Source organism: Schistocerca nitens, chromosome 4, assembly GCF_023898315.1.
Source record: "Schistocerca nitens isolate TAMUIC-IGC-003100 chromosome 4, iqSchNite1.1, whole genome shotgun sequence".
NCBI classification, from domain to species: Eukaryota; Metazoa; Arthropoda; class Insecta; order Orthoptera; family Acrididae; genus Schistocerca; species Schistocerca nitens.
Genome location: NC_064617.1, coordinates 356,237,688 through 356,255,908, shown reverse-complemented (window position 1 = coordinate 356,255,908; position 18,221 = coordinate 356,237,688). Strand labels below are relative to the sequence as shown.

The following is an 18,221-nucleotide window of genomic DNA, read 5'->3' as shown; positions in this document are numbered from 1 at the left end:
GTATATCCACCTTTCGCAGCAATGCAGGCTGCTATTCTCCCATGGAGACGATCGTAGAGATGCTGGATGTAGTCCTGTGGAACGGCTTGCCATGCCATTTCCACCTGGCACCTCAGTTGGACCAGCGTTCGTGCTGGACGTGCAGACCGCGTGAGACGACGCTTCATCCAGTCCCAAACATGCTCAATGGGGGACAGATCCGGAGATCTTGCTGGCCAGGGTAGTTGACTTACACCTTCTAGAGCACGTTGGGTGGCACGGGATACATGCGGACGTGCATTGTCCTGTTGGAACAGCAAGTTCCCTTGCCGGTCTAGGAATGGTAGAACGATGGGTTCGATGACGGTTTGGATGTACCGTGCACTATTCAGTGTCCCCGCGACGATGACCAGTGGTGTACGGCCAGTGTAGGAGATCGCTCCTCACACCATGATGCCGCATGTTGGCCCTGTGTGCCTCGGTCGTATGCAGTCCTGATTGTGGCGCTCACCTGCACGGCGCCAAACACGCATACGACCATCATTGGCACCAAGGCAGAAGCGACTCTCATCGCTGAAGACGACACGTCTCCATTCGTCCCTCCATTCACGCCTGTCGCGACACCACTGGAGGCGGGCTGCACGATGTTGGGGCGTGAGCGGAAGACGGCCTAACGGTGTGCGGGACCGTAGCCCAGCTTCATGGAGACGGTTGCGAATGGTCCTCGCCGATACCCCAGGAGCAACAGTGTCCCTAATTTGCTGGGAAGTGGCGGTGCGGTCCCCTACGGCACTGCGTAGGATCCTACGGTCTTGGCGTGCATCCGTGCGTCGCTGCGGTCCGGACCCAGGTCGACGGGCAAATGCACCTTCCGCCGACCACTGGCGACAACATCGATGTACTGTGGAGACCTCACGCCCCACGTGTTGAGCAATTCGGCGGTATGTCCACCCGGCCTCCCGCATGCCCACTATACGCCCTCGCTCAAAGTCCGTCAACTGCACATACGGTTCACGTCCACGCTGTCGCGGCATGCTACCAGTGTTAAAGACTGCGATGGAGCTCCGTATGCCACGGCAAACTGGCTGACACTGACGGCGGCGGTGCACAAATGCTGCGCAGCTAGCGCCATTCGACGGCCAACACCGCGGTTCCTGGTGTGTCCGCTGTGCCGTGCGTGTGATCATTGCTTGTACAGCCCTCTCGCAGTGTCCGGAGCAAGTATGGTGGGTCTGACACACCGGTGTCAATGTGTTCTTTTTTCCATTTCCAGGAGTGTACAATAGCATAAAATAACATAGAATGCTTTCGTGATATGCTCCCATGACACCTAGAAAGGGCAAAAGTTATGCATGGCAAGACAGAACTGTGAAAGTGACATGGAGAGGAGTTTCGTGTGCATTCATGGATAATTAGGCATCTAGAATGATGGCAAGGCTGATGGAAAAGCTGGTTGATCCCTTACAATGTGTTGAAACTGACACAAATTTCTTAAAAACTATTATAAGGGCCGATGTTATCCATAGAAAAACAGCATGTTAATCGGTGTAAAATGGTTCAAAGATAGTGAATAGCAAAACTTCTAAACTATTCTGACCATACAATGATAATTTGTAAAACAGCCAAGCTACACAAAGTGTGATGTGACAAATGTAAATAAATTCTATCCATTGACCTACCAAAGCATTGGAACAGGATGATACACAGCTATAAGAAACATAATAGAACAAAGAGAAACAGGGACCCAACTAAACATTGGCATAAGCAATCATTAAACATTGATGCAATAAAAACTGGCTAATAAACCATGATGTATAAGTGCAACTTGACTGCTGAGGGTATATTCTCAGGGAACTCATAACCTCCACTTCTTCAAGAATATTTAATGTATTGCCTTTATTTGCCATATGCAAGACCGGAAGACTGCTGGACAGGCTAGTGACAGTATGAATGTGTTCTGTTGGATGTGAACTTAAGGCCAATTCCAAACCTGGGATTCAGCACGTAGTTATCACATGAACCAGACTGCAGCCATAACAGTCAGATGATAGGTAGGAGAAGCCATGTTTCATAGGGACTGAGACAGGATTGTAGCCTATCCCTAATGTTATTCAATCTGTAAACTGAGCCAACTGTGAAGGAAATAGAGGAGAAATTTGGAAAGGTTATTAACATTCTGGGAAAAGAAATAAAAATTTGCAGTTTGCCAATGACATTGCAATTCTGTCAGAGATGGCACAGGACTGGGAAGAGGAGCTGATCAAATTTCTGTGAGACAGAAAAGCATCTGTCCACAGATGGACATTGCCTGTGCGAAATTCAGCTTACCCTTTTCTCGCACATTACCCTGAAAATCAGGAAGTGTGATAAGACTATTATTCTTCTGTGTAGACATAAATGATCAATGGACAGGGTGAGCAGCAATCTGTAGCTGTTTGCTCATGACGCTGTGGTATACAGGTCGGTGTTGTCATTTGCGTGACTGTAGAATGGTACAAGGTGTACTAGACAAAATGTCTAGTTTGTGTGATGAGCGGCAGTTTGATCTAAATGTAGAAGCATGTAAATCAATGCATAAGAGGAGAGAAAACAATCATATACTGTTCCCTGGCAGCCTGATCTAAATGCAGAAGAATGTAAATTAATGCAGCTGAGGAGGGAAACAATCCCATATTGTTCAAATAGAACATTTGCAGTGTGCCACTTGACACAACCACGTCAATTATCTAGGCATAACATTGCAAAGCAGTATGAAATGGAAGAAGCATGTAAGGACGGCAGTTGGGATGGCAAAAAGTCGACTTTGGTATATGAGGAGAATTTTAGGAAAGTGTGTGGTTCAATTCTAATGGAGACTGAATATAGAAGACTAGGGTGACTCATTCCTCAGTACTGCTTGAGTGTTTGGAATCCCCACCAGGTCAGATTTATGGAAAACATTAAAGCAATTCAGAGGCAGTCTGCTAGATTTGTTACTGGTAGATTTGATCAAGATGCAAATATATTATGGAAATGTTTCATGAAGTCAAATGGGATTTCCTGGGGGCAAGAAGACGTTCTTTCCACAAAACACTATTGAGAAAATTTAGTGAACCAGAAGTTGGCTACAAAATGATTCTACTGCCACCACATACATTTTGCATAAAGACCATGAAATAAGGGAAATTAGAGATCATAGGAAGTGTATAAATGGTTGTTTTCCCCTCACTCTCCTTGTGAGTGGAACAGGAAAGGAAATGACTAGTAGTGGTACAAGATACCCTCCACCACACATCATACAGTGGCTTGTGGAATGGGTATATAGATGTAAATGTAAATAGCGGCTTGAAAAGCGACTGTAAAAGGAACATGAATAAAAGTAAAATAATGGCAATGGAATGTAATCAAATTAAATCAAGCAGTTCTAAAAAAAATTAGATTAGGATATGAGGCACTAAAAGTAATTGATATCTTTTGGTATTTGAGCAACAAAAGAAATGATTATGGCCAAAAATGGCAAAAGTAGTGAAGATACAAAATGAAGATCAGCAATAAATAAGAAAAGAGAAATTTGTTGACATCTAAAATAAACTTAAGGTTTAGCAGTCTTTTCTGATGGTACCTGCCCGGAGTGCAGCCTTCTATGAAAGTGAAACATAGACAACAGACAATTCAGACAAGGAGAGAAGCTTTTGAAATGTGGTGCTATGGAAGAATGCTTAAGATTAGATAGGTAGTTTGAATAACTATTGAAGAGGTACTGAATTTAATTGGGGAAAGAGCAAATTTGTAACTTCAGTTCATAGGACATATCCTGAGGCATCTAGGAACATCAATTTGGTAATGGAAGGAAGTGTGGAGGGTGAAAGTTGTAGAGGTAGTGCAAAGTTTGAATAGAAAAGGAGGTTCAAATGGTTGTGGATTGTAATAATTACACAGAGACTAAGAGGCTTGCACAGGAGAGACTTCCGTGAAGAACTGCATTAAACAGGCTACAGACTGAAGACCTTAATTCTAGACTTTGCTTTCTTTGGCCAACATTCCCATGTAAAAGTCTTCAACAAGTTCCAGTCTGACATAAAATGAGGCATTCAGAATCCCTGACAGTTCAAAAGAAACTTGAAAACATAATTTATCAACCACTACTGCTACAAACTGTCTGATTATCTATAATCAATGACTGGAGATTCTTGTAAGCTGCATGACAAGTAGCAGTGAACATTGCAAATAGATCTCGGTTGTTACAAATGTAAATTTGTTAATCTATACCTTGACTCCTTCCACATTTCTAAAGGTACTCCTGTATTATATGAACTATGTAACACCATGAGTGAATTTGATTTGCTGTCTGAGCTTTCTTTTTCTTACAAGATAATCCACTTGGATTTTATCTAAACTTTTGTTAATATGTTTCAGTACTGTTTATAGTATGAAAGTAACACCAGGTCATTTTGTTAAGTCCCTTTTTCTAGTTCACAGACACCCACTTACAGGCATAACTTAGCTGTACTTTGTTGACATTGTAGCCATATATGTCGTCACTGCTGCCTTCTAATAAGCTCTTTAGTTTCATTTACAGTAGCTGTGATGCAGATGAGTTTTCTCTCATGTATAATACATTACTGCTGTAACTACAAGCATCCTATAGGTGCAAAGTTTCGGAGTTTGAAGCAGCGCCCAAAAAACAGTGCTCATATATTATTATGTGCAGGAAGATGGTTAAAAGCCAGAATCAATGACAGTTAGGTTTTTGAGATAAATCTAAATGTGTATTGAAATGATAGCTTAATGATAAATGGGCTACTCACCACCTGGTGCAACTGAAAACTATTGAGAAAACCTCACCTCACTCAAACATGTGTTCGCTCAACATACTGTTAGTTGTTGTTGTTGTGGTCTTCACTCCTGAGACTGGTTTGATGCAGCTCTCCATGCTACTCTATCATGTGCAAGATTCTTCATCTCCCAGTACCTACTGCAACCTACATCTTTCTGTATCTGTTTAGTGTATTCATCTCTTGGTCTCCCTCTACGATTTTTACCCTCCACACTGCCCTCCAATACTAAATTGGTGATCCCTTGATGCCTCAGAACATATCCTACCCACCGATACCTTCTTCTAGTCAAGTTGTGCCATAAACTTCTCTGATGAGCATAGTGTGGCAAATCTATTTAACAAGTACTTTATATCTGTTACTGATAGAATGGGACTTTCAGGATCAGTAAATAATGCCCTTGAATATCTGAAACTAGCCTTCACAAATAGCTTCAAGTACATGAATATATCACTCACTTCACCAAAAGAAATAACTTCCATAATAAAATCTTTAAAAACAAAGCATTCTAGTGGGTATGATGAAATATCAACAAAGTTAATTAAGGCATGTTCTTGTGAGTTTAGTACAATTCTAAGTTACTTGTGTAACCAGTCAATTATAACTGGGACATTTCCTGACTGGCTAAAATATGCAGATGTTAAGCCTTTATTCAAGAAAGGGGATAAAGAGATACCATCAAACTACAGACCGATTTAACTTTTGCCAGCATTCTCAAAAATTTTAGAATAAGTAATGTACAGGCAGCTGCTCAACCATCTGGCCACAAATAACATATTATCAAGAACACAGTTTGGATTCCTGAAGAGTTCTGATATCGAGAAGGCTATTTACACCTACAGTGAAAATGTACTTAATTCATTAAATAACAAATTACAAGCAGCAGGTATTTTCTGTGGTTTGTCAAAGGCATTTGATTGTGTGAACCACAACATCCTTTTAAGCAAATTAGAATTCTATGGCGTCACGGGCAGTGCTGCAAAATGGTTCAAGTCATACCTCACTAACAGGAAACAAAGGGTGTCAGTGCAAGGGACTAGTGAATTAAGTCATCAGTCATCATCAGAATGGGAAGAAATTACATGTGGTGTCCCACAAGGATCCATCTTAGGGCCATTGCTTTTTCTTTTGTACATTACTGATCTCTCATCAGTTACACTGCCAGAAGCAGAGTTCGTTTTGTTTGCAGATGACACAAGTATTGCAATAAATAGTATGTCAAGTGTAGTTCTAGAAAGATCTGCTAATGATATTTTCATGGATATTAATAAATGGTTTAAAGCCAACTCACTGACATTAAACTTCGAAAAGACTCACTATATGCAATTCAGAACCTGTAAGAGGTTTCCACCCAGCATATGCATAGCACACCACAGAACTGCAGAAATGCCTTAACTAATCTGTATTTGCGATTCGAGTGTTAGCAGACAAAGGTGACATAAAAATGAAAAAGCTTGCATACTTTGCCTACTTTAATTCCATAATGTCATATGGTATAATATTTTGGGGTAACTCTTCAAGTCAAACAAAAGTTTTCAGAGTCCAAAAGCGTGTAATACGTATTATTTGTGGAGTAAATTCACGGACGTCCTGTAGAAACCTCTTCAGAGAACTGGGTATACTAACTACTGCCTCTCAGTATATTTACTCATTAATGAAATTTGTCCTAAATAATATATCTCTTTTTCCAACAAACAGCTCAGATCATACATACAATACCAGGAACAAAAATGATCTGCACAAGGACTTAAAAGCACTTACTTTAGTTCAAAAAGGGTCCACTACTCAGGAACACTCATCTTCAATAATTTGCCAGTAAACATAAAAAATTTAGTTACAAATAAAGATCAGTTTAAAAGGAGCCTGAAAGACTTACTAGTGGCCAACTCCTTCTACTCCATTGACGAATTTTTTAATAGAAACAAATGATGTATTGTATATATTAATACTATTAGTATTGTTATTTCAGATTTAAAAAAAAAAAAAAAAAAAAAAAAAAAAAAAAAAAAAGACATGTTCCACATCCACGAGGATCTCCTCAGCACGGATCTATGGAACGAAAAACTAATCTAATCTAATCTCCTCAATCCTATTCAATACCTCCTCATTAGTTATATAGTCTACCCATCTAATCTTCAGCATTTCGAAAGCTTCTATTCTCTTCTTGTCCAAACTAGTTATTGTCCATGGTTCACTTTCATAAATGGCTACACTCCATACAATTACTTTCAGAAACGACTTCCTGACACTTAAATCTATACTCGATGTTAACAAATTTCTCTTCTTCAGAAACGCTTTCCTTGCCATTGCCAGTCTACATTTTATATCCTCTCTACTTCGACCATCATCAGTTATTTTGCTCCCCAAATAGCAAAACTCCTTTACTACTTTAAGTGTCTCATTTCCTAATCTAATTCCCTCAGCATCACCCGACTTAATTTGACTACATTCCAATATCCTTGTTTCGCTTTTGTTGATGTTCATCTTATACTCTCCTTTCATGACACTGTCCATTCCGTTCAACTGCTCTTCTAAGTCCTGTGCTGTCTCTGACAGAATTACAATATCATTGGCAAACCACAAACTTTTTATTTCTTCTCCATGGATTTTAATACCTACTCTGAATTTTTCTTTTGTTTCCTTCACTGCTTGCTCAATATACAGATTGAATAACATCGGGGAGAGGCTACAACCCCGTCTCACTCCCTTCCCAACCACTGCTTCCCTTTCATGCCCCTCGACTCTTATAACTGCCATCTGGTTTCTGTACAAATTTTAAATAGCCTTTCGCTCCCTGTATTTTACCCCTGCCACCTTTAGAATTTGAAAGTATTCCAGTGAACATTGTCAAAAGCTTTCTCTAAGTCTACAAATGCTAGAAATGTAGGTCTGCCTTTCCTTAATCTAGCTTCTAAGATAAGTCGTAGGGTCAGTACTGCCTCATGTGTTCCAATATTTCTACGGAATCCAAACTGATCTTCCCCAAGCCGATCGGCTTCTACCAGTTTTTCCATTCGTCTGTAAAGATTACATGTAAGTATTTTGCAGCTGTGACTTATTAAACTGATAGTTCGGTAATTTTCACATCTGTCAACACCTGCTTTCTTTGGAATTGGAATTATTATATTCTTCTTGAAGTCTGAGGGTATTTCGCCTGTCTCATACATCTTGCTCACCAGATGGTACAGTTTTGTCAGGACTGACTCTCCCAAGGCCGTCAGTAGGTCTAATGGAATGTTGTCTACTCCCGTGGCCTTGTTTCAACTCAGGTCTTTCAGTGCTCTGTCAAATTCTTCACGTAGTATCATATCTCCCATTTCATCTTCATCTAAATCCTCTTCCATTTCCATAATATTGTCCTCAAGTACATCACCCTTGTTTGGCCCTCTATATACTCGTTCCACCTTTCTGCTTTCCCTTCTTTGCTTAGAACTGGATTTCCGTCTGACCTCTTGATATTCATAAAAGTTCTCTTTTCTCCAAAGGCCTCTTTAATTTTCCTGTAGACAGTATCTATCTTACCCGTAGTGAGGTAAGCCTCTACATCCTTACATTTGCCCTCTAGCCATGCCTGCTTAGCCATTTTGCACTTCCTGTCGATCTCATTTTTGAGACGTCTGTATTCTTTTTGCCTGCTTCATTTACTGCATTTTTATATTTTCTCCTTTCATCAATTGAGTTCAATATTTCTGCAGTTACCCAAGGAGTTCTACTAGCCCTCATCTTTTTACCTACTTGATCCTCTGCTGCCTTCACTACTTCATCCCTCAGAGCTACCCATTCTTCTTCTACTGTACTTCTTTCCCCCATTCCTGTCAATTGTTCCCTTATACTCTCCCTGAAACTCTGTACAACCTCTGGTTCTTTCAGTTTATCCAGGTCCCATCTCCTTAAATTCCCACCTTTTTGCAGTTTCTTCAGTTTTAATCTACAGTTCATAACCAATAGATTGTGGTCAGAGTCCACATCTGCCCCTGGAAATGTCTTACAATTTAAAACCTGGTTCCTAAATCTCTGTCTTACCATTATATAATCTATCTGATACCTTCTAGTATCTCCAGGATTCTTCCATGTATACAACCTTCTTTCATGATTCTTGAACCAAGTGTTAGCTAAGATTAAGTTATGCTCTGTGCAAAACTCTACCAGACGGCTTCCTCTTTCATTTCTCTCCCCCAATCCATATTCACCTACTATGTTCCCTTCTCTCCCTTTTCCTACTCTCGAATTCCAGTCACCCATGACTATTAAATTTTTGTCTCCCTTCACTATCTGAATAATTTCTTTTATTTCATCATACATTTCTTCGTCATCTTCAGAGCTAGTTGGCATATAAACATGTACTACTGTAGTAGGCAAGGGCTTCGTGTCTATCTTGGCCACAATAAGGCGTTCACTATGCTGTTTGTAGTAGCTTACCCGCAAACCTATTTTTTTATTCATTATTAAACCGACTCCTGCATTACCCCTATATGATTTTGTATTTTTAACCCTGTATTCACCTGGCCAAAAGTCTTGTTCTGCCTGCCACCGAACTTCACTAATTCCCACTATATCTAACTTTAACCTATCCATTTCCCTTTTTTAATTTTCTAACCTACCTGCTCGAATAAAGGATCTGACATTCCATGCTCCGATCCGTAGAACGCCAGTTTTCTTTCTCCTGATAACGACGTCCTTCCGAGTAGTCCCCGCCCGGAGATCCGAATGGGGTACTATTTTACCTCCAGAATATTTTACCCAAGAGGACGCCATCATCATTTAACCATACAGTAAAGCTGCATGCCCTCGGGAAAAATTACGGCTGTTTTTTCCCCTTGCTTTCAGCCATTTGCAATACCAGCACAGCAAGGCCGTTTTGGTTAGTGTTACAAGGCCAGATCAGTCAATCATCCAGACTGTTGCCCCTGCAACTACTGAAAAGGCTGCTGCCCTCTTCAGGAACCACACGTTTGTCTGTCCTCTCAACAGATACCCCTCTGTTGTGGTTGCACCTACAGTACGGCTATCTGTATCGCTGAGGCATGCAAGCCTCCCCACCAACGGCAAGGTCCATGGTTCTTGGGGGGAAGATACTGTTAGTAGGAAACTTTAATCATCCAACGATCGACTGGGACACTTACAATTTTGTAAGTGGCAAGGGTGACAAAATATGCTCCAAAAAGTTACTAAAAGTCTTCCCTGAAAACTGCTAAGAACACACATTTCAGAAGCCCAGTCATGACACACATCTTTGAGGAGTAATGGTAACAAATAAATCTGATCTCTTTGGGGCTGTCCACTTTGAAACTGGTATCAGTGACCATGAAGTAGTCATGGCAACAATGATTACTAGAGTACAAAGGGCAACTAAAACATATAGAAATATTTACATACTTAGTAAACAATGAAAATAAAGCTAGATGAAGACATAATCATACCATGTCTCAAAGAGGAACCCAAGGCATTATCTTTGGCCATGTACAGGAACTGTGACTCAGATTTATGAGAATAGTTGACTGGATAGATATGTACCTATTCATGATGAGACAAATCATCCATGGTATACAATTATTATGAAGAAACTTCTGAAGAAACAATGACTACTGCATAATAGGTGTAAAACAAAGTGTAAAACTATAGATAAAGAAATACTGAATGAAATATTTGTGACTGTCAGAAGGGCAATATGTGAAGCCTCAAATGACTACGATAGCAGAATCTTGCTGAAAGATAATTCCTGAAACCCAAATAAATTCTGGTAATATATAAAGTCTGTGAGTGGCACCAAAGTTGTGTTCAGATACTCATAAATGACACAGGATCTGAAATTCTACATCTACATAGATACTCCGCAAGCCACTGTATGGTGCATGGCAGAGGGTAGCATAGCAAAAACAGAAGTGCTGAATCTCTTTTTCAAATGTTTCTTTACAAAATAAGGTACAAAGTACTGCCTCATTTTAATTCTCATGCTGCTGAAAAGATGAGTGATATAAATTGTAGTGTCAGTAGCTTTGAAAAACAGCTGAAATCTCTTAAATTAAACAAGGCTCCAGGTGCATTGGAATTCCTGTCAGACACAAAAGTTGCAGATGACTTAGTTCCAATATTAAGCACAATACACCACTTATCCCTCAACCATCTGTGCCTAGTGATTAAAAGAAAGAACACATCAAAAAAGTGTAGCAGAAGTGATCCACAAAATTACTGTCCAGTTTCATTGACATTCATTTCCTGTAGAGTCATAAAAGATGAGGAGAGGAGAGGAGATTAGTGTTTAATGTCCCATTGAGAATGAGGTCATAGAGATGGTGCACGACCTTAGATTGAGGAAGAATGGAGAAGGAAATCTGCCATACCTTTTCAATGGAACCATCCCAGCATTCACCTGAAGTGATTAGAGAAATAATGGAAAACTTAAATCAGGATGGGTGGGCACATGTGTATGAATGCAAGTCGAATGGGCTAACCATTGTACCACCTCACTTGGTCAAAGAACATATTCTGATTTCAAATATAATGAAATATCTCAAAAAGATAAATTTCTCTGTGCAAACCAGCAAGGATTCTGAAAACATCAGTCACACAAACCTCAACTCGCAATTTTCTAGGCAATTGGCTTCTGTAAAATATTTGACTCAGTGCCGCACCAATGCTTATGGTCAAAAGTACTATCATATGGAGCATCAAACATAGCTTTTGACTAGTTTAAGTATTTTTTCATAGTGTGCTTCAGCATGTCATCTTAGAGGCGGAATCATTGACAGAAGTATAAATAACATCAGGTGTTCCTCAGAGAAGCTTATCAAGCTCTTTGCTGTTCATGTTATATGTTAATGACCTGGCAGACTGTGTTAATAGTAACCTCAGACATCCTGCAGGCTACACATTGTCTAAAATGAAGTAGTATCTGAAAAAAGTTGCACAAATTTTCTGTCTGATCAGATTTCTGTGTGGTACAAGGATTGGCAATTTGCTTTAAATGTCCAGAAACATAAAATCGTACACTTATCACAAAATGGATTGGAATGATAACATAGGCTCAGTAGTGAATAAGAAGATTGGCAGACTTCACTTCACTGGGGAAATGCAGTCAGTCTACTAAGCAGACTGTTTACAAATGACTTTTGTGATTGATCTTAGAATATTGCTCAAGTGGGCTACACCCTTACCAAATAGGAATAACAGGGGATATTTATGTATGCAAAGAAGAGCAGCACGAACATTCACAAGTATTTTTGACTCAAGGGAGAGTGTCATGGATTTTATTGTTACTTGGAGACAGCCATCAATTCTTTTGCAAAAGCCTATTTACAAAGTTTGAAGAACCGTTATTAAATGAAGCATCTAGGAATACACCTCTGAAACCTACATATTGCTCCCAAGGGATCATAAAAATTAAATTATGGTAACTACAATGCACACAGAGGCCTTGAAGCACACAGTCGTCCCATGCTCTGCAGATACTAATTGAATGGGAAGGAACATTAACATGTGGAAGAAACATTAACATGTGGTACAATACCATGTAGCCTAAGTGGTGTGCCTCATAGTCATTTGTGAGAATATGCATGTAGATGTAGATGACTCGGCACTTTCCATGGGGTGTGGGGATGCTGGGAGCAGTGGAAGAGAGAGAGTCCCTTACTGCAACCCCCCCCCCTCTTTTTCTTGCACTGCCTGCAAAGCTACATTGTTCATTGTTAATGAGTGGAACGAAGCATCTTATTTCATGTGACTTGACAGCTGCATTGTGTAAAGCTGGTGTATTTATGGTCATCTGTGGATCACGGTATGCGAAAACAAATGGGTAAAAGTGGATGTTCAATCTGAAATTTTTGGGTTTTCTCGAATTACTACTCACTGTGAACCAGCAGGAATTACAGAGAAAAAGGTACAAAGATAACACTGGGAATGGAACAACACTCATAATTTTGGGACACACATTCAAAATTAGCCTAGGATATACCATTTATTCTAATTATGTTCACAGAACAACTGGATTTAATTATGTGAAAACATGAAATTCAATATCAGTTTTATTTATTTGTTTGTTTGCTGTAAGTCCATTATCCTTAATGCTGAATGGTAATGATCATTGCTTCAGATTTTGAGTCAGTGGTTTTGACATAATCCAAACCAATGGGCAACTAAAGAAAATGATCCACTAGAACACAAATATTTCTATTCCTTCTTGGTTAGTTACAGCAAATATAAAATTGTGCTTACAGGCTTATTTCAGTGTATGATATAAAGTCTGTAACATTACTTCGTATTACTATCCCACATTATGTGGAACTAAGTGAGTAATACGTACTTCACAGTGTCTGTCGTCTTTGCATTAAATCCAGTACTGGCACCTTCATAATCTGAATATCCTGACAGATCATTTCCACTGCTATAGTAGTCTCCTGCACCTGTAAAAGCTACTATTGAAACTTCATCATTATGTGCTGCATCATTCAGAATCTGTGTTATACCTTCATACATCTGAAAACAACCACAGCAAGTAATACATGAGGGGTTAGTACAGATATTATTTGAAATATATGTTAACTGTATACAGATTATTATGCATCAAAGAAGTATTTGCAGTGAACAGACCTTTCGTGAAAATGCGTTCTTCTTGTTGGGTCTATTTATTGTTATGATTAAGAGGCCCTTCCTCTGAGTTACATCCAAATTCTCAAATTTCCACTGACTACTCATTTTATAGCTAATGTTATCTTTTTGGGTGTTATATACTGATTTCTATTTTTCTAGGAGTGACAAGGTTTTCTGGCCACAGTGTGGTCTGTGCTGTAAAATACAATTTCAAAAAGTATCATTAGTTTTTGCATTTAATGATTTGAACAATTCAGTCCAGGATTCAGAAATAATTCATAATAATATATTTTTGTAATCCCTTAAAATAATTATAGCCAAACCTAGGACGCGTGGAACCCAATTGGTATAGTTTAAAAGCTTATTTCCCCGACCGTTTCCAGTCCTAAAATTTGTTTTAAAGAAACTTACACTCGGAACGTAGCGTTGGCGTACGTCGGTACAAATGTGATGTGCAATAAACCTGGGCAAAGTTCTCGCCGAGCCTGATTGTATAGATTGCTGAATTAATTACTGTTTATTTGGAAGTGTGATAAGATACAATGTTTTGCTGATTCATTGGCGTGAATTGTCCGAATATGTGTAAGGCGGTGTCTTTGACATGGGTAAACAGAATTATTCACGCCTTCTGCATACTAGAATAATTAAAATAACTTGTACTGCATTGTCAGTTTTCAATGCGAAGGAAGTGAATGAGAGTAAACATCATAAAATTTTTCTGAGTACAGACTCGGAATAGTAGAACTACACGGTCTTCTTTCTTATGGCCGCAGTAAAATGTAATATTCTTGCATGGGTTTTAAAGGGTTTCGTGTTTACAGTAAAACCTATAGTGGATCTCTGCTTTATTGCTCCCATGTACTCTATCTCTGAGTAGTTTTACAAAGTCATATACTAATTTGGATGAGGAATATTACTCAATTAAGTCATTAGAGAGAGGAAACGTGTTTTTTTTTATGATATCCGCATTACTGGCACCCCCGGGAACACAGATGATGAAATAGTTGTTACTATTTTGTGCAAATGGAACACGCTACATTCCCCTACCATAAAATAAAGTATCCTCGTGCTATAATGGTGACTTATAATGACCGCGCGGTCATTAATGTATTTGACAGAAGCGACCTCACACGCTGTCGCGGTATGTTGTGATCGGTTTGCACTTCAAACTTTCAATGAACCATGGAAGTGGAATCCTATTCACGTGTATAATAACAGCTACATTCTCTGCTGTAGATATTTTGGATAAACAATACTTCGGTATGTAGAATTTTGGTCTGAATATATAAACGAGTTTTTGACTTAATATTTCTCGGTTTTACGTTATGAAAAATAGGAGAGTTTTGCGTAGAGTATTCACAAGAAATGATAATTTGTGTTTTGGAATGCAGCCAGCCATACATATTATTCTTGGGTCGAAGATACGAACGCATCTGTCCTAGCTTAATGTACTAGTGATTGCGTTTGTGAATACTCTGGCAGGATGTCTTCACGTGACGACACTCGTTTGTTGATGTTGTTGTTGTTGTTCGTTTAGGATAGGTTTGGTAGGTGCATCAACAAACACCTTGATTAATGTTCGCAAAACATATTTTTGCTACTCAGATAAAGTGAGTGTTATCGTCAATGTGACCGGTTCGTACGAATATTGTGTTGTGCTCAATACAACCAGCAACTACTGTATTTCATTTATTTTCCTTGCAGCTTTGCCACGATAATGAACGAGTGGATTGATCAGCTGTGAACAAGAGGAAAGTGTGAAAACGGTGAAGACTTCGTTTTCTCTTATTCTCTATGCTCTTCATTTTGCAACGCGACACTGTACACTATAGGCTGCACAAGATGCCTAACCAATGTATTATGTGCATCAAGATCACCTCCGTGTTCAAACAAGAAAGAAAATGCAAGTATGGCAGCTACTGTTAACAGCGCAGGACAAAAACCAGTAAGTGTGGGAGTATTTGTTGACGTACCAAATAGCACACCAATTTCGCCAGTACAGTTATCAGCCAATGATATAAGGATGCCCCAGGAATCGGGTTCTCAAAATATTGCAAATGGAGACGCAGCAACTTTGCCGCTTCCAACACCAAATTTTTCAATTCCTCCACATTTAATGGGACGGAATATTGAAAATCCTGCAGAAGACTTAGTTACACGAGGCAGAAAACCCCAAAAGCCACGTCTGGGTGTAAAAGTGCCATATAGAAATTTGACAAGCCAGATTGTGACTCAGGACGAACTAGCACAAGAACTGCTCGAACGATCTTTAAAAAAGTATCCAGTTCATGACACACCAGAAGGTGGTGATATTTTTTTTGCTATTAAGTTAACGCAGAGACTTGCAAATCATATTGCTCCATCGTCATCATCTAGTTCAGGTGCCACTGCAGCACAACCTACTGATGTTCTACCAAAGACTGATTTGTCAGTGAAATCAGGTAATATTGTATCAGAGAAGAACTCTTCTGCCCAAGAGCAAAAGGTTATTGCTGATGACAAGGAGTTACTTGCTATACTTGAGGGTGATGTAGACCCTAACTGGATACCCGAGATAAAAGCTACACCACAGTGTCAACTACAAAGAACAGTTCCTTCTACAGTTCCTACAAATGGAAATCATTTCACAACCCCTCCTAAGTTGGACCCATTGCTTGAAAAAGAACTTGCTTTGAAGCAACTGATGGAATTTGAGACAACTCCACGGAAGAAGAAAACAGATAAATTGCAAGAAAAGTCACCAAAGAAACCTAAGCAGAATGTTAAGAAGCCTGCTATTGATGCACTTACTGAAAACAATGCTCATAATGTTACAACTGAAGTAAAGAAAGTACCAAAGGAAAATGATGTAGCAGAGTTAAAGAAGAAAAAGAACAGGAAAAGAAAAGCTGTCGTTGTTGCCTCTGATAATGTAAAAAAGAAAAAGCTATCTACTAAGAATGTATCAGAAAACATTGAGAATGGAAGAGCTGATAGAAACAAAGTGAAAAAATTACAAAAAGACTCAAAGAAAATAAATTCAACAGATAAAAAAATTAGTGAAAATGTTGTTAAAGTAATTGAGTCAGTTGTGAAATCTTCTGCAGAAATGGAGAAAATAAATGAGAGTCAGTCATCAGTTCAAGATACGAAATGTGACCTTCCTGACAAGCCCTCAGAAGTGGATACAAAAGGACTTCATAGAGAATCTAGTGTGGAAAATGTAAAAAATCATCTTGACAAAAACAAAGCCAGTGTAGAAGACGCAGTTTCAACTAATGCTGTTCCTAATAATGAGAATAATACACCAGTTTCAGAAGTGTCCAATCTAAAAAACAGGGCAGATAATTCTGAGAGAAATATCGGTAGGGGTATCAATAAAGACAATGGAGAAGATCAAAAGTTACCAGATGCCTCATCTGGTTCCAAGAAACGGTGCCGAAGAAGTGAAGTAGATAAATTACTTATAGACGAAGGTGCAATTAATCTTTTGTATGAAGCTGAATTAGGTGACTCAAGGCGAAGGTCTGCAGTTTGTGATAATGATGTTTCTTCCAATAACAATCTGAAAAAACCAATAAAACCGAAACTGAACTCTTCCCGGTGGAAAAAGAAGAATCTTCTATTGAAAACCCGCCTTGTGAAGAATGCTGTTCTGAGACTGAAATCTTTGCAGAATCCAGCAGTTAACTTACGTGCAAAAAGGCAGTTACTTTGCACATCAGACCACCAGCAGAGTGCAGACAGCAAAATGGCACCACCCAAACGGATGGAATCTCGTGAAACTCTTCGGTCACCACCTCCGTCGACTGTTCACTTTGACCCCCCATCACCAACTCAGTCTTTACCATGTCCACCACGATTGCAGTTACGGGCTGAGGCATCAAGAATAATTCGTAGACATTCTTCCAGCAGTAATTTCTCCAGTCGCAGCACAAGCCCAACTGTGATACCACGTACTAGTTGTGATACTGGTATTAATCAACATAAGAGTGAATATACCAGTGATGGTCAAAGTGCCAAAAAAGTTGTTTATGAATCTCAACTTAAATCGATTACAAAGCAAGGGGCAGAGGCTCGTAAGAAGGGTGTTCCAATATTCATCAGAAAAGCAGAGCCTCTACAGACTTATAAAGATAAGAAAGGAAAGGAGAAGGAATTTAATGGAACTGTTAGTATTCAGAAGGAGGTGACAGGTGCAAGTAAATCTGCTAAAACTTCAAGTACTAGAATTGCAGATAGTAAAACACTACCAAGATTAAAGACAAGCATATCACAGAAAGAACATGAATCAAAAGAAGTTCTTTTGCCAAATGCACCAAAAAATGTTTCTCTCGATAAAAGTAAATTCAATCCAGATGTGACAAAAATGCATCAGAAAAATTCCCACAAAGAAAAACTCCCAAAATCAGCTAAGTTATCTGAAGAAAACAGTGTAATGAAAGCAAAGAAAAAGGACAGGACACAGAAATCAGAGGTTACTGGGATGCCAGTAGTGGTTTCTAGTAGTCTTGAGAAATCACCAGTTTCAGCAACTGATGTAGAGGCAGAGCTCACTACTTGTTTAGCTGAAGCTGCATCAGCTTTTGCAGCAGAAGATAGAAGTCTCCAAGTGTCATCGTCTGGTCAAAACACTCAGGTTGTAGCAAGGAGCAAACTAAGTACTCCAAACCCAGCACAGAAGAAAGATACAAACCGCTCACATCCACAGAGTCCCAATGCTGCTTGTAAGTATTGTTTTGGACTTAATTTTTAATTGACTATAAATTGAATGTAGTATAATGTTTAGTCTTTCAGGAAATATAAAATCCTCATTATATTGTCTAATCCTCCATTCTGTGTAGCACAATTTTTCGTTTTTCA

General features: G+C 39.2%; 2 protein-coding genes across 6 annotated transcripts in view; one reads left to right on the top strand and one right to left on the bottom strand.

The window, feature by feature from the left end:
- Positions 1-14,561, bottom strand: part of LOC126253093 (enoyl-CoA delta isomerase 2-like) — a 143,939-nt gene extending 129,378 nt beyond the window's left edge. The window contains exons 1-3 of one of the 3 annotated variants that reach the window (XM_049954196.1): positions 14,427-14,561; positions 13,380-13,574; positions 13,093-13,265 (exon numbers count right to left, since the gene is read on the bottom strand). In XM_049954196.1, coding sequence (XP_049810153.1) covers positions 13,093-13,265; positions 13,380-13,484 — 278 coding nt within the window. In that variant the 5' untranslated portion in view covers positions 13,485-13,574; positions 14,427-14,561. Of the gene's footprint in view, positions 1-13,092; positions 13,266-13,379; positions 13,575-13,702; positions 14,381-14,426 lie in introns of those variants that run through there. The other 2 variants (XM_049954197.1, XM_049954195.1) reach the window with 2 other exon arrangements.
- Positions 13,963-18,221, top strand: part of LOC126253090 (uncharacterized) — a 96,061-nt gene continuing 91,802 nt past the window's right edge. The window contains exons 1-2 of one of the 3 annotated variants that reach the window (XM_049954193.1): positions 13,963-13,984; positions 15,084-18,085. In XM_049954193.1, coding sequence (XP_049810150.1) covers positions 15,289-18,085 — 2,797 coding nt within the window. In that variant the 5' untranslated portion in view covers positions 13,963-13,984; positions 15,084-15,288. Of the gene's footprint in view, positions 13,985-14,499; positions 14,640-14,847; positions 14,990-15,083; positions 18,086-18,221 lie in introns of those variants that run through there. The other 2 variants (XM_049954192.1, XM_049954191.1) reach the window with 2 other exon arrangements.